The following is a 17,685-nucleotide window of genomic DNA, read 5'->3' as shown; positions in this document are numbered from 1 at the left end:
ACGCCTGCGGGAGGTCCACTGAAGCTGCAGGACCAGCGGACCCTCCGCAGGCAAGCCGCCGAAGGCACCCTGCCTGCCGCCCTCACGGCGACCGGCACAGCACCCCCCGTGGCTTGCTGCCCCAGGCACGTGCTTGGCGTGCTGGTGCCTGGAGCCACCCCTAGTGTCAAGTTTAGTTCCAAGGAGAGCTGAGAGCCTTAGTAAATGGGTGAACTAACGCTGATTCTTCTCTAAAGTCTCCGATCCTGTTATTGCCTTGTCTGCTCAGCATGGCTTATCAGAATTAAACGTGTTGTACTGAATAGTAAAATAAGTGGCCTAGCAAGGAACCTTTCAGTTTAAAAACACAAAACAAAACCCCAACCTTTTTACAAGGTAATCTAGGGGGGTTTTGTGCATAATTTATAACCAGCACTACCTAATATATCAGACTTAAAATGACCATTTCTTACATTTTGGGTAAAGGGCCACATTCATGAAAATACCAGTTAGAAAGCAAATGTGTAAATTAGAGAGGAGCTACGGATGTGGATGATAACATACACTGTGTGTATGTATCACGTGCCTCCTTCTGTGGGTTGAACCACAGAGGGTCCTTGGACTATGGAGCACCATTTAAAGTATGCGTGGGGGCATAGATTTGCCGCACACCTGACCCTCCTCTTCCCCTTCTCAGGTGTCCCCATCAGCAGCCTGACCCCAGTCCCCAATCCCATGAGTTCCTTACCCAGTGGCTCCAGTTTTGAGTTAGTGGCACTGTGACTTGGCACCCAGAACCACAATGGCAGGTCTGAGTGGCACTGCAACACCCCTCCCCCGCATCATGACAGAGGGGCGGGTGTGCTAAATTTGAGTCAGTGGTGTTGCGACGTGGCATATGGGGTTGCAGCACCACTCAGGATTGGCCCAGCCAAAATATGGTCAAGCTGTGACCTGGGTGCACCAGAGCCTATGGGTCTATTACTAGTGTCAGCTAAGGGAGGTGTCCTCAACTCAGGTGGTTATGGAACTGTTTTCTGGAGTCCAACATCCATTTCTGCAGGTCAGGTGACTGTTTTCAGCACATGGATTCACTGAATTGACTTTTTTGAGAGAACATTGGCCTGCTGCAGAAGCCACAGCCTCACTCCCACAAACTCCATTCTTCATGGTCTCAAGTTGGGAAACCTCCCAGACTTCAGTACTCCTAAATGTCTGTTCTTCCAAACACAGTGTGCAACTGCACACTGGGATTGCAAAGCACCCACAAACTAATCCAATCATTGACTGTCATTTCAGTCTCTTGAGGCTGTTAACAGCTGTTGTAAGGCCCAACACAGTTTAGGGGATTGGTCCTGTGTCCAACATCAGTAAGACCTGCTGAGTGCTAAAGTAAGTTTGGTGCCCAAAAATCCCCTTTGTCAACTTGCTCTGTGTTCAGTTTGGCTCTAGCAGAGGACCTGGCCTGCTATGTATGGCCTCTGTGTCCTTTGTAAAGAGCTTTGAGACTTATAGATGAAAAAGCATTATATAAAAGCTAAGCACTTATTTACTAGTGGGTGCATATGTTTATGAGCCACATTTATTTTTGTGTGCAGTCTCTATCCCAGCCTATATATTTTAGAGCTGCTGTACATGTTCAGCATGCATCTTTATTGCATTTTAAAGAAACTCTTGAAGTGAGGTTTAATAGTTCCACACTTTGACAATATTTTTGACCTTGGGCATTTAAAAGTGTAGTTACATAATGTTAGTCTTATGCCCTTTAAACTTATGGGTCACCTGTTTTTTGTCACTCTATTTGCCAGCAAAGTGCTAGTACCCTTGGATTACTAAGATATCTGGTGGTGGTTGTCATGACAACTGACAGTGCCACAGTCACAGGGCATAGGTGGCTTGACAACTGCTTTTCATATGCCTGGCATTTAAATCTAAAAAAATAAACCGAAATTTAGATATGCTCTTACATATGACTGTTTTATTTCTTTGTTCTCTTTAAAAGGGAAAGAGAGACAGTTGGCCTCTGACACCAAGGCAATGCCCACTACAGATATATCATTGGCTGAAATGGACTCGGATGCGCTTCCACAAGATAATTTTGAAAAAGAATTGAGGCTGCAGAAGGTTATATTAAGAACAGAAAAGGGTGGAAGTTGTTTACAAAGTAATGATTGTCTCAGTCCTGACTTCATAGAAGAGAATAGAGAACAAGAAGAGGAGACTTCTGAAAATAATTACCCTGTCTTCCCCAGCTCATCTGACTTTCAAAGTTGTAGGCCCGGTTGGAGCAGTGCATTCTACGGGGGTGAATGCTTTAGTTCAGAAGTTTACAATTATATGAAAAAACTTGGAAAGCAGGAAGTAAATGAGTCCCAAAATATAGATTCAAAAAGAGTGGTAAGTACTTTGATTTATGAAAATTCAAGATGTATTGTAATGCTCATTGATAAAGGTGGGATATTTAACAATAAAAACCAGGAGGGGATGGTCCTCTTTTTCCTCTATGTTAAATTAACATACGATCCTTTATCCTGCTTACAGCAGGTCTGAATTGGGCCTAAGTGTCTTGAGTCATTAATGTCCAATCATTGGCAGACCCTGGATCTCCATTTGGTTATACAAGATTCTACAGTTCTCTTTGAGACAAGGAAAAAAGAAATTGTAAAGGTTTATAGGTCTCAGGTATAAGTTGTAGTATAGTGTGGCTCCTCACCCTGGCCATATGAGGTTATGAACATAATGAAATTGCATCGGCCCATTGAAGTCTTTGCCTCTTGTTGATTCTTAAATCATAATCCAAAATGCTGCATTATTATATAAATGGTATAATAGCTTGGTCGTTTAAAGGGAGTTGTACCAGGGGGAGGGGAGGGCAGTGTACATATGTAAATTAAATGCCACGCTGAAAGCTCTGACCTCAAAGCAGGGATGCCTTTAATATGGAATGAGTTACATGGTCTTTATGTTAACACAGGCTTCCCTAAATGGCTTGCAACCTCGTTTTACGAGTAGCATCCCTGACACCTAGGGATTCAGGGCTTGTCCTCACTGTAAAGTTAACTCAAGTTTTAACTTGATTTTTGGCCTTAACCCCAGTTACTTCCATACCAAAAGATCTTTATTCAACTCGAGTTGGCTGGCCCCTCTGAGGTATAGGCTAAAATCAAGTCAGCATAACTCATCAGCTGCTGACACAACCATTCTGTAGTGTGGATGCAAACTAGCTCTGCTTGAATCCTGCTGCTCCTTCATTGCTTTCCCACAATGCCATCCTGTGCCCAGAAAGGACCAGACTAGCTCTCCCACACACAATTCACTTGGAAAGAATTCACAGAGAAACCTTGCTTATTGCAGCACAAAACCAAGGGATATGCCCCCAGAAGTCTTAACGACACACAGGAGTGATTGAGGTACCATTGTGGATAGAGCAGCTTGAGTGTTATTTTGCTGTGTGGCCACTCTCACTTGAGAGGAGTAATTTGAATATAAACAATTCTAGTAAACTCATCAGTGAAGACGTACTCTATGGTCTGAAAATGGGTCTATCTGTCTAGAAAGTGCTATTAATCCTGCTGTCTGATTTATCTTTGTACCTGTCCATCATGAACAATCTATTGGATTTGTCAATATATTTCTAAATAAATATAATGAAGTGCAATTAAGTAATCAGAAATAACAGATGTAGACCCTTTTGCTTCCAAGTAATTAGTTGAAATACCACTTGGTCCACTCTCATTGATGGTTTGATGTATGTGAAACAAATAATAATCTCATTCCAGTTCATTGCAATTGACACCTTTGTTTGCAGTCTCGGCAGGGAGGTTAAGGATTGGATGAGTATGGAGGTTCAGTTGTCCTCCTTACCCCTCATGTCAAGTGCAGGTACATTAGTGAAGCAGCATGGGAAACTTGACCTATGATTTTTGTGTGTCGAAAAAGAGAACAGACTTCTTCAGGGCTGTCAATCTAGCAATTTGGGCATATAATTCTATAGCGGCATAGAATTATATATGGTCAGTTAAATACTGCTTAGGCATATCAGGTACAAAAAGAAGAAAAGGATTACATGATCTCCATTGCTCAAAGGACTACTTCCTGACTGCAAATTTGTAAGGAGTTTTCTTGAGTATCTCCAGTGATTTTTTTTTTTCCCCCAGCCCTACCCTACCCCGACATCCGCTTTTTTTTTTCCTGGGATTTTATAGATTATTAAGTGATTTAGTTTGATCCAAAAACATATCTCTGCTCTTCGTAGGTGGTTTTATTATTATTATTATTATTATTTATTTTATTATATAACTTGCTGGAGTACAATATAAATGAAGCAAGGTTTAAAGTAATTTTGAGTGTGTCCCTTTTGCTTTTACTTGGAAAATTAGTGCATATTAGTGTATGTTGCTGCTGTTTGCACTACCTGCATAACTGGTAGACTTACACAAACACCTTCTAACTTGCATTTTCCTTATAATGTATGTGACAACATTTATCATGAGTTAGAAAAGAACATGGGAGGAAGAAGTTAGTTTTGTGAGGAATCCTTGCAGAGAGTGATACTTTGGTATCTAAGACATTCTTTTTTTATCTCTGTTATACTCCATGTATATTGTGAAAAGTATAACAAACATCATGTACCGAGTGTAGGTAAAGTTTAAAGTTGAGCAAATGCATCGGGAATGCACATGCTTACCTCACTGAGGATCTGTGCATTATATTGGTAGTTATATTAATTATAAGTAGCTTCAAAAGTCTTTGTGGACAGAAGTGAGCCTGATTCCGATCTTGCTCTGTCGACTCAGTGGAGTTACATGGATGTCCAGCTGGTGCAAATGAGATCTGAATTGGGAACTATTTTATGTTTGGGCCATATCTACACTACCAACTTTGCTTGACGGAAGTTACATTGGCGTAAAGTTCGTATATTGCTTGTGCACATGCATGTTCAGTGGCTTGCGTCAGCGCTTTGTGTACTCACCATGTGTGCTTGTAGCAATCCAAAGTGCAGTGTCTCATGGGTAGGTATCTCAGTGTGCCAGGCGCCACTGTCTGTCACAATGAGTTTTGGAGGATTTTTGCAATGTGTACAGGGTAGAAATGAGCTGCTCAGGGAGCTCTGGAAGCTGAGTGTCAAGTTCCCATCAAGCAACTTTCTCTATCCCATAATGCCATCCCTATCCCATAATTTTCTCACCTTTTTAAAAATCCCTCAAACCACATGGCTTTTCTACACTAACTTTGTAGTGTAGACTAGATCTAAATGTATAAGCAGGGGTAAGATAATGAATTACAGATAATAGAAACGCTCAGTATATTACAATGAAAGTCCTGTATAATATTGTTGTGGAAAAATTCACCCACGCATCATTTTGATCAGAGACTCAGCCTGAGGCCCGTTTATTGACGAACACACCAACGTGTTGGGGGTAGCAGTTGTCGGAACTGCTCCCCCAATGTTAAGCACACAGAAGCTTTTAAAGCTTAAAACCGCAAACAAATTACACACTGTTAAGTAATAAGTGACCATATTCAGAATCAAATTACACACACTTGAATAACAGTGACCTTATTAGGAAAAATAGAGTTAGGGTCTTTTGGTACTTTCCAGCCATCTGTTGCAACCTTGCCTAGGATGGATGCAATGTGAGTAGAGGGCTTTTTGGTGGTTACAACCTTGCCTTTTATGGGGTGCTTATTACACAATTGTCCTTTTACGGGGTCCAGTTGCACAAATGGGGTAGGAAATGGCATGGTTACACAAATGGAGCAGAGGGAGGTATGGTCTGTGATTGATTCACACTTACAGGTTACCTTATTGCTTCACACAAGCGAATATTCTATTTTAACAGCAGTAGGCACATATTGCAAATTGTTCCTGTTCTGGGGGCTTTCCATCGCCTGCCCTCTGGCCCCCGCTCCCCGCATCCCAACCCCTGACTGTCTTTGTCAGGGAGCACAATACTTAGCTTAGCTCAGGTTTTGGGCCTGTCAGCTTCCGGCCGGGCCCAGGCCAAGCAGAAAAGCCTAGACCCATAATTTCCCCCCACAATATCTAAAGTCTATTTGTAAATAATTTAAAAAAAATGAAACTCAATGTGGACTTTTCCAAATAAGGAATAATGTAACGTGATGTGTTGTGATAGATACAGGGTCAAACTGAGTTCTAGTGTACGTTCTGTTCACTTCTTGTACAATATAAATACCCTTTGAATGCACTGCAAAAGAAAAATCCATTTTCTAAGTAATGCATATATAATTTAAGACAATACATCCTGCCAGATAATATTTATGTACAGAAGATCTCTAATATGTTTTTAAAAGTATAGAATCTTAGATTAATTATTAAAAAGACTCCATTTGAATCTTTGTTGTCTTGCTATTTTTTCTATTTAATACATGTTTTTGTTATTAATACACCACAGGATATTGGATTAAAGCCTTGAGCAGTTTTCAGTCTAGTGCCTTTTTTCCCCTTAATGCCATGCTGTAGTGTGCCAGCAGAATGATTGATTGTTGCTATTGCATTGACTTTCTGTAAAGCCTGGCGTCTTCCAAAGGTCACAAAATAAGGACCTAAAAAGTTGCCTCTAAATATAAAATTATTAATTTAAATCTTTAAAATTTGCTACAGTATAGAGAAGATTCTTTCCTAAAATGCTGACTTTCCATGTACTCCGTGAGAAACATCAATGTCAGAAAATTAACCATGAGAGTCCTTGTAGATAAAGTTTCTGAAACTGCTACAGAATTTTCGTTTTATATATGTAAAATATTAAATTAGACTTCCTCTGTTTCTTTTTACATTTTTTGTGAGTTATATCAGTATTCTGGATACTTAGCCTTGAATCAGTCAATTGCAAATGTGTAAAGCTATCCAACACTTACAACTCCCATCCTTTACTAACAGTCAGGAGAAAGATAATATAACAAAAGCAATTGTGTAATAGCATAGCATAATTTTTATTTCAGTATCAGCTACTGACAAGGGAGCCAATCCTTCCCTATTGTGGTTAGTGTGGATTTTGTTGTTAACTTAAAATCCAGAGGTTTGTGCCTTGCTTCTTAACAGTCTGCCCTGTTAGGAGCAGGATTAGGGTTAAATTCTTCATTTTAATGTTATCTACAGTACCATTTTATTTCAACGCAGCAAAAAACTTTATTTGTATCATCTGAAAAATGTAGGGCCTGATCCTTTGATTTAAACATTCGTGTAAGTTACACATGGGGGGCATGTTGTTTAGGCAGTAGGTGTAAGTGGGGAAAATGTAGTGCAAGTTGGCATTAATTATGTGTGCAAAATGGGTGTAACTTACTAGTGATGAACTAAAATGCTGGAAGTGTGGTGTTCCTTCCCCACCTCCTGTGGAGGCTTGCTCCAGCCTCGCTGCATGTCCTGAACATTCCTGTGTGACCCCCAGAAGGGCGCGCCTCACAGTTTGAGAACCATTGTGATACCATGAGTTAACTATTTATGCTAAATAATCTGTTTTACCTTGTATTGTGCTGTGACACTTTGAATCCCTTTCCTAGACCTGAAGAAGAGCTCTATGTAGCTTGAAGGCTTGTCTCTTTCATCAACAGAATAAAAGATATTACCTCGCCCACCTTGTCTCTCTAGAAATCTAAATACTAAGATGAGTGAACTTCTGTGCCTAGTATTAAATGAGGATATTGATATAATAGGCATCACAGAAACTTGGTGGAAGATTGATAATGGGACACAGTAATACCAGGATACAAAATACGGTATATTGGAATGACAGAGTAGGTCATGCTGGTCATGGAGTGGCACTATATGTGAAAGAAAACCTAGAGTGAAATATAGGAAAAATCTTAAATGAATCCAACTGTACCATAGACTCTCCATGGATAGAAATTTGATGCTTGCTTGAATAATAAGAGCATAGCAATAGGAATATACAACTGACTAGTTGACCAGGATGGTGATTGTGAAATTCTCAAGGAAATTAGAGAGGCTACAAAAATAGAAAACCCAGTGATAATGGGGGATTTCAGCTGTCCCCCTATTGATTGGGTAGGTGTCCCCTCAGGATGGGATTCAGAGAGGAACTTTCTAGACACTATTACTGCTTCTTGGAGCAGCTAGTTCTGGAACCCACAAGGGGAGAGGCAATTCTTTATTTACTCTTAAATGGAGCGCAGGATCTGGTCCAAAAGGTGTGAGTATGGCTGAACCACTCAGTAACAGCAAACCTAATGTAATTAGGGTGGGGGGAAATACCAAAGAAACCCACCACAGTAGCATTTAACTTGAAAAGGAGAACTACACAAAAGTGAAGACACTAGTTAAATGGAAACTAAAAGGAATAATGTCAAGAGTGAAATGTCTGCAAGTTGCATGGAAACTGTTTTAAAAACACCATATTTGCTCGAACTAGAAGCCATTTGAATCTCTCCTTCTCCATTGTTTAAAGATAGAGCTGATTAGACTCAACTGAGAGTCTTTGTTCTGTTAAGTAATCACTACAGCTGAAATCACTGATAACCAGGTCTAGCTGCTGTATGTGGGACAATGCTGCAGTGAAAGACTGTTCAGCCTGCAGTGAGGTTACTCACTACTTGCTGATATCACTGAGAGCTGGTTCGAGTGGTAGAACCTCAGAATGTGACATGGGAGTGAACAGAGGTGTAGCAACACCGGAGTGAATAGCACCAGGAAGTGGCACCAAAGTGAACAGTGGCAATCCTGAGTCAGTTGCAGAGGTGACAGCTGAGCTCGATGACTCACTTCCCTCCAACCCCCCACCACCTCTCCGGCTGGGTGGCAAACTCACCTCTGAACTCTGGACCTTCGCTGACCAAGTCCAGCAACTATGAGTGGGATGCAGTGGAGGGAAAAGGCAATAGCAGGTTGAAGGAATATTTTTTGGACTTTCACAGTGCAAAGTGAGAAACTGAGGCAAAGGACATTGCCCAACATACTCTGGGGTGGGTGTTTGTTTATGGTCACATGCTTTCAAATCATGGTGATGGTGTTTTCCCAAATAAATGCCATGTTCCTTTTTCCTTTTTATTAAGTTTTTTTCAGTTATACACAGACTCATTGCTTGTGAGTGGGGAAGTATTCTTTGAGGGAGTCAACAAGCATGTGGATAACTATATCCAGTTGATATAGTGTACTCAAACTTTCAAAAAACCTTTGACAAGGTCCCACACCAGTGGATCTTGAGCAAAGTAAGGAATTCATGGCATGTGAGGGAAGGTTATCTCATGGTTCAGTAACTGGTTAAAGGAAGCAAAGGATAAGAATACCATATTGTCTCAAGTATAGGCCGCACTTTTTTCCCCTAATGTAAGTCTTTAAACTAGGGGTGCGGCCTACAATCGGGATGTTGCAAAAAAAAAAACCAATAAAAATACCGGTATATGTGAACAACGGTAAGTACCTGTTGGGGTTGGGTGGGAGTGCTGTTCCTGTTAGAGGGAGGGGTTCGGGCACACACCAGGATTTCTTGAGACCCCGCCGGCCACCGCCAACAACCGAAGCCCCTGCAGGGATGATGACCGCGACCCCCCCACTCAAAAAACACCAACTGGAGCAGCGAGTTCAACCGGGAGATCTGGGACACAGCCGGACAGGAGCCACCACGCCAACACACAACTGCTGGAGAAGCCCACAAGTTACCGGTATGACGTCCCTGTGAAGCATCCGTAGCTCCCCATGCTGACTTTGGAGCATTACGTCCCTGTGAGGCATCCGTAGCTCTCCATGCTGACTTGGGAGCATTACGTCCCTGTGAGGTATCCATAGCTCTGCACGCTGACTTGGGAGCTGAGGGTGTTTGTTTACTTTTACCGGTATTATCTCGGGAGGATACGGTATATGGTATACAGGTACCGGTATTTCCAGCGGTCGATATTAGATCAGATGATTCTATGAGTCTTTGGGTTTTATAATTCTTGTATTTACGGTACGGGTATTTACCATACTTGTGAGCAGTTCACTGTGGGGGTGAATAAAGGGAGTGGGAGGGGCTTAAGTTGAGAGCGGGTTATCGGCTGTGACACAACGTGAGATAAGTGGTGAGGAGGGGGTTGTGTGATGAAGAAGGGGGCTGAGGGGAGGTTGTTAATAGGGTGAGTAGTGGGCACTGTGTGAGGGAGAGGGAGAGGTAGGCTGAGAGAATAAGGAGGTGGCTAAGAGGGTAAGGAAGGGCCGTGTAAAGGAGAGGGGCTAAGAGGGTGAGGGGGCTGAGAGTTGAGGATGAGGTTGTTGGTTTTTTTTTGTATAGGGGCTAACTTAAAATACCAATATGGCTGATCATGTAGAGATTCGAAATTCAACCAGCCAAGGGAAAAGGCAAAGTTACAATTCAAACTTTAAGATAAAAGTCTTAAAATACGCTGAACAAACAAGCAATAGGGAAGCTGTCAGAAAATACGACGTAGATGAGAAAAATGTACGTAGATGGAAGCTGATGCAGAAGAAACTAGAAAACCCGGCTTCTACGAGGAAATCGTTCAGAGGGCCTAAGAAAGACAGGTATTGTGAAGTTGATGCAGCAGTGCTTCCCTTCATTCAAGAGCAAAGAAAAAATGGAATGCCTGTCACCCGAAAAATCATACAATTGAATGCATTAGAAATTGCCAGTGAATTAAAAATTCCCAGGCATGAATTTAAAGCAAGCCTTGGATGGTGCCGTAGATTTATGCTCAGAAATGGCCTCTCTTTAAGACGCAGGACAACACTTGCACAATGACTACCTGTTGATTTCAATGAAAAGCTGCTTGCATTCCAACGGTATGTCATAGAGCTCAGGAAAAAGCACAACTATCCATTGAGCCAAATTGGAAATGCCGATGAAACTCCCGTTTTCTTTGATATGCCAAGTAATACAACCGTGGATCAAAAAGGAGCAAAATCCATTCTTATGAGAACCACAAGCAATGAAAAATTATGTATCACAGCAATGTTAGCTGTTACAGCTGATTGGTCATAAGCTGACACCTTATGTGATACTTAAAAGGAAAACTATGCCGAAGGAAAGTCTTCCAAGAGGCTTAATTGTCAGATGTCATGAAAAGGGATAGATGAGCAAGGAGCTGATGAATGATTGGCTATCAGTTGTTTGGAAGAGTAGGCCTGGTGCTCTTCTTGCAAAAAAAGCAATGCTGGTATTGGATGTGTTTAAAGGACATTTAACACCTGATGTAAAAAGTAAGATTGCATCCTTGAAATCAGATCTGGTAGTAATACCAGGGGGTATGACATCCCAACTCCAAGTGCTTGATGTTGTTGTCAACAAGCCATTTAAAGACCATCTACGGCAGCAGTATTCTGAATGGCTTGTGGCTGGAGATCATGCCCTCACACCAAGCGGCAAAATTAAGAAACCATCAGTGGCTTTGCTGTGTCAGTGGATTATTTCTGCGTTGGCAATGATATCTTCAGAATCAATCATCAAAGGATTCAAAAAATGTTGCCTGTCAAATGCATTGGATGGTAGTGAAGATGATGATGTATTGTGGGAAGATCAGAAAGAAGTGGATCAGGAGAATGATGAAGAAAACAGTGGGAGTGATGTAGAAAGCATTGGAAGTAGTGATGAAAACCTGAGCAGATACCGGTATTGATGGAGAGACAGGCAGTGAAAGTGACTAAAATTTCTCAGAGGGATGACGTAAGAACATTTGCTAATGTTGTTGATTGTTGTGCAGGGGAGAGGGTGAGAACTGTTCCCATCAGTCTCCTTGTTGTCCATTCCTTTTCCCTTCTTTATTTACAGTATAACTACAAAATAGTTTTTAATATTTCTGAGTATATAACATATGCCGTCAAAAGCAGGACTACCAAAAGTGTTTAAAAGTGTTAAAAATACTGGTACATATCTTCCTATTCATTAAATAAAATACTGTTTTACTGTTCTACTAATGTGTATATTTTCTTTAAGTTAAAAAAAGTTAAAAATTTATTTTTTTTAAAATAGCACCAAACTTTAAGTGTGCGGCTTATAATCAGGAGCGGCCTATACTCGGAACAATACAGTAAATGGTCAGTTTTCACAATGGGCAGAAGCAAATAGCGGGGTCCCTCGTTTCTGTAGTGGGACCTGTGCTGTTCAACATATTCGGAAATGATCTGGGAAAGGTTATGAAGAGTGAGGTGGTAAAATTAGGAGATGATACAAAATTACTCAAGATAGTTAAGTCCAAAGCTGACTGAAGTGCTACAACAGGATCTCACAAAACAGTGTGAATGGGCAACAAAATGGCAAATGAAATTTAGTGTTTATAAATGCAAAGTAATGCACATTAGAAAACATATTCCCAGCTATACTTACAAAATAATGGGGTCTGAATTAGCTCTTACTGCTCAAGAAAAAGATCTTGGAATCATTATGGATAGTTCTCTGAAAACATCTGCTGAAGGTGCAGCAGCGGTCAAAAAAGTTAACAATGTTATGAACCATTAGGAAAGGGCTAGGTAAGACAAAATATCATAATACCACTGTATAAATCTGTGGTATGCCCACCCCTTGAATACTGAATGCAGTTTTGGTTGCCCCATCTCAAAAAAGATTCACTGAAATTAGAAAAGGTACAGAGAAGGACAACAAAAATGTTTAGGGGTCTGAAACAACTTCTGTATGAAGAGAGATTAAAAAGACTGGGACTATTCAACTTGGAAAAGAGACTGCTAAAGAGGGATTGATAGAGGTCTATAAAATCATGAACGATGTGAGGAAACTGAATAGGGAAGTGTTATTTACACCTCACATACCGCAAGAATCAAGGGTTACCCAATGTAATTAATATGCAGCAGGTTTAAAATAAACATAAGGAAGTACTTCTTCACACAATGCACAGTCAACTTTTGGAACTTGTTGCCTGAGGGATCTTGTGAAGGCCAAAAGCATAACTGGGTTTAAAAAAGAATTAGATAAGTTCATGGAGGATAGGTCCATCAGTGGCTATTAGCCAAGATGGTCAAGCGCACAACCCCTATGATCTGGGTATCCCTAGCCTCTGACTGCCAGGGGCTGGGACTGGACAACAGGGGCTGTGTCACTTGGTAAGTGCGTTGTTCTGTTCATTCTCTTTGAAGCTTCTGGCACTGGCCACTGTTGGAAGACCGGGTAGAGGGCTAGTTGGACCATTAGTGTGTCCCAGTATGACTGTTCTTAAAAAGGTCTTGATGAAAAATAGGTGTAAATTTGGTTTCTCCAGGCAAGAACTGAACAGGTTCTTTATTTTGATTTTTTACTTGTATACTAGACACAACTGGATAAAATGTTAGTTTCAGCTAAAATAGTGGCACTGTCATTATCTGTTATTCATCTGCTTCATTTGAACTGATTGCTATTTATCCCAGTTATTTGTTCAAGATCAGAAGTCTTCTTAAATTATCCTATAGTTTCCAAACCCCAAAAGTCATTTTTTTCTTTTTCTGACAGTGATTGTGTACTGGTCATCAACTTTCTTTCACTTAGGCACTTGGTTTTGTTTTTTTTATTTAATCAGGTAATTTTCAAATTGATAAATTAGCTAGATACTTATTTTCCCATTTGTCCATCACTCTGAATCTGATGAATATGTAGTTATAAATCTTCAGCTAAGTGCACAGGAATTTAGTTGTGTGACTCCTATTAATGCTAATGAGCTAAACCTTTGTACACTTGTCAAAAACATACCCTTAGTGATAGGATTTTTTGCTCAAACTCAACTTCTAGTAAATCTTTCCCATTAAAAATGAATCTATTTACCAGTCACTTGTTTGATATATTAGATGTGAACGATGTGTTTGCTGATCCTGCTTGCTCTCCTCACAGGAGTTCTGTCTAATGCTTTCAGTGAACTTGTCCCATTTAAAATGCTTTCTACTTCATATAACTGGGTCACCAATGATTAGCTTTGGACCCAAGTGCAAAAGCCACTACTTTGAAAAACTGTGTCACACTTCATGCTTTAACATTCTTATTTCCTAATGTCTCAGCAGATCTCCTTTTGTGATTCTCTTTGGTTTGCAAGTTTTAAATTTTATGTATCAGATTGTAATTACTGTTTCTCTTTCTGCTATGAATTACTTTTCTCTAGTCTACTAATTGCACTTGTACTGTTCCCATTTTGATCATTAAATGTAAAAATGTGCTCTAACTTTAATATTCTTGTACTTTTCTTTTCTGTGACTTGTTTAGCTGTACCATGCTGCTTTTGGGAAGTGTACTCTGTAACCATAGCATATATAACATATTTTTGAAGTGTCATTCCACATTTTTAATTTCTTATATGGCCCATAACTGTGATATATGAATATCTTAGGGAAAAATCCTGTGGTATTTAATAGGAAATGGTCACGTTTCTATAGGTGTGTTTGAACTCTATTGAACTCTGTTGGTTTAATCCTTATAAAATTCTATGAGACTTTCTCATAAGCATTCTTGACAGACCACTTCTTTTTAAAAATGGCCAGGCCACCCATTCAGTCTTCCCTTTTGGTCTGTAATTCATCTGGGGATGATGCCTACCTTCTCCTCAGGTATGTGAGGTAGGAGCTACTACTGTTGCCTCATTTGCCTTCATTTTTATGGTGGTAAGGTTGGAGGTCAGACTTCACCTTGAGGAGGAGGTATTTGAATGCATGCATACGCCATGAAATCAAATTCCCTTCACGAGCCAAGTAATGGTCAATAGAATATAGCCAGATTAAGCATCTTTCACACGAATAACATAAAAAAATTGTAAATAAAAAATGCCACACTCATATTCTAATATAATATAATGTAAAAGTTAAGAATCTGAAGAGCTTCTCCTGTCAGTGTAGTTAATCTACCTCTGTGAGAGGTGGTAGCTATGTCTATGGGAAAAGCCCTCCTGTTGTCAAAGTTCAGTCTACCCCAGGGGTAGGTTGGTATAACCTTGTCACTCAGGGATGGGGATTTTTTACACCCCTGAGTGACATAATTACACTGTAACCTTGTATTAGCATATCATAGAATATCAGGGTTGGAAGAGACCTCAGGAGGTCATCTAGTCCAACCCCCTGCAGGACCAATCCCCAGACAGATTTTTGCCCCAGATCCCTAAATGGTCCCCTCAAGGATTGAACTCACAACCCTGGGTTTAGCAGGCTCAAACCACTGAGCTATTCCTCCCCCCCCCCAATGACCTATAGACCTGGCCTTAGTATGGCAGATACTTTTTGTTAAATTTGCAGAGTGCAAAGCCCAAGAAAACCTATATTACTTTTCAGGGATTTCCGTTAACCTGTATGTATTTTAAATAATGGCTAATAAAGCCCTTGATTCTACTACTTTTCCTCTTACTGCTTTGAAATTCTTCTCATACTAGAAGAGGATCATTGCACACAGTGAAAGATACTAGGATTGCAAAAAAAGAGTTTATATTTTTTAAAGAAACATGAACATATTTATACTTAGATGTATAAAAATTAAATGGCACCTTTTTTTTTTCATTTACAAGACCGTTCTAGACAGTATGGAAAATGTATCTATCATGTTCTTCCTCATCTTATTCTAAAATGCTTTCTAGTGTTTCATTGTCCTCTGGTAGCATGAAGAATTTTGGAAATCCTTGTAGCTGTGCCCCGACAATGTTAGTATGGTTTCAGTAGTTTGATCCCTCTAAGTTAAACTAACATTCTCTTCCTGAAGCACATAATGACCTATTAGGAGAGGTCAAGTGGTTAATAGTGCTGTCCTCTGGGGCATCTCTTGGCTTCAAAACCTTTTGCTTCTAATTTTGAATGGCTTCTGATTTATGTGCTTAAAGTCAAATGCATCGTCTCACAAACAGCAGGATTAGTGCACTTGCAATTTAGTGTCACTATCAGAAATCTGAAAAATAGCTTGAAGGGGTCTCTTGCTTCAAGAAGGACTAGTTGGATTAAAGTAAGGACCATATTCTTTTGTCTATGAGGCACTTTTATTGAATTAAACTATAGTTTGATTTTTTTCACCCAAGAAGAATACAAGTTATTGTATTCTTAGAAATGCTGTATCTTACCCATATGTTGTTTTTATTCAATATTTAAATTAATTTATGTACTTACCATAGCATTTCCTCTAAATATACCACTTTTGAAATGTAAGGCAGTGTCTCAAAGAAAAACCCACAGTGTCTTAATTATTTTAGGTTAAACAAGTTATAGTATTTCCTAATCCCCTTTTTAAAAGTAATCTCTCTCTCTCTCTCTCTCTCTCTCTCTCTCTCTCTGATAAAATTGCTACTTTCAGTTGTGCTGTTTCATGTCACTTCTTAGGATAATTCAAACTATCATGTTTTATTAATAATCTGAGATAATCCTACTGGTATAATAGGTGATTGTGGTATTTTTCCAGGAGCCCCCTTTAATATCTCTGTTCAGTAGCGTATCAGTCTAGGACTCTTAATACCGTACTCATTGCTGTAATTTGGGCCTGATCCAAAGCTCAGTGAATCCCAAGGAAAGATTTCCACTGACTTTGGTAGGGTTTGGATCCAAGCCTTTATTATGGTGAAGTCGGTGAGTGACTTTCCATTTACTCAACTGAGATTGGATTGGGTGTTACCTGAGCAGTTTACAAATTTAAAACAAAAAGCATGGAAATACATGGGTCCCACTTCTTGGTTGGCAAAGCTGAGGTGTGGTGCAGAGCCTGTGGGTGGTGCCACTTTTGCGCTTTGCCCAATGCTGCTACCATTTGGCTTAACTTGGAGGAGCCTTACAGATGCTTTATGTCAGCTGGTAATCATCCAAAAAGAGCCATTATACCAGCTAGGGAACAGCTGGAGTACAGCAGTGATTGAGTTCTGTTCCCTTCTCTCTGATATGCTCATTACATGGGGCAGGGTGGAAGTCAGAATGGTGAGTGTCTTAGAGACAGCTACCCTGCCCAGGAAGGAATCACTATGTAGCCAGTTACTCTGGCTTTAAAGATGTGGCCCATGTTCCTAATCACTGGGCACCTTTTGCATAAAATGTATAGGGAAAAAAGTCATGGTGAAATGGACCACTTCATGCCCATAGAAATGAAGATCATAAATACATCTAGCACAAGGGTGGGCAAACCTTTTGGTCCGAGGGACACATCTAGGTATGGAAATTGTATTGTGGGCCATGAATGCTCACAAAATTGGGGGTTGGGGTGTGGGAGGCCTGTGGGCTTTTTTAGGGTGGGGCCAGAAATGAGGAGTTCAGGGTGTGGAAGAGGGCTCGAGGCTGGGGCAGGGGGTTGGGGAATGGGCTCCAGCTGGGGGTGCGGCTCTGGGGTGCAGGAGGGTGCTCCATGCTGGGACTGAGGGGTTTGAAGGGTGGGACAGGGATCAGGGCTGGGGCAAGGGGTTGGGGCGCAGGAGGGGGTGAGGGGTGCAGGCTCTGGGTGGTGCATACCTCAAGCAGCTTCTGGAAGCAGTGGCATGTCCAGTCTCCAATTCCTACACAGAGACGCAACCTGGCGGCTCTACACGCTGCCCCATCTGCAGGTGCCGCCCCTGCAGCTCCCATTGGTCACGGTTGCTGGCCAATGGGAGCTGCGGGGGCAGTATGGGGAGCCCCCTGGCTGCCCCTCCACGTAGGAGCTGGAAGAGCAACATGCTGCTGCTTCTGGGAGCCGTGCAGAGCCATGGCACGCATGGAGCGGGGCAAGGTCCGGACCCCGCTCTCGGCAGGAGCTCGAGGGCCAGATTAAAACATCTAAAGGGCTGGATGCAGCCCCCGGGCCATAGTTTACACACCCCTGATCTAGCATTACA

The 17,685-nt window shown here is 41.1% G+C and overlaps 1 protein-coding gene across 1 annotated transcript in view; it reads left to right on the top strand.

The window, feature by feature from the left end:
• KNDC1 (kinase non-catalytic C-lobe domain containing 1) overlaps nucleotides 1–17,685 on the top strand; it is a 113,134-nt gene that overhangs the window by 76,391 nt on the left and 19,058 nt on the right. The window contains exon 17 of the mRNA XM_045025196.1: nucleotides 1,982–2,376. Coding sequence (XP_044881131.1) covers nucleotides 1,982–2,376 — 395 coding nt within the window. The remainder of the gene's footprint in view (nucleotides 1–1,981; nucleotides 2,377–17,685) is intronic.

This window comes from Mauremys mutica, chromosome 7 (assembly GCF_020497125.1).
Source record: "Mauremys mutica isolate MM-2020 ecotype Southern chromosome 7, ASM2049712v1, whole genome shotgun sequence".
Classification (NCBI taxonomy): domain Eukaryota; kingdom Metazoa; phylum Chordata; order Testudines; family Geoemydidae; genus Mauremys; species Mauremys mutica.
This window is presented reverse-complemented; position numbering and strand designations above follow the sequence as displayed.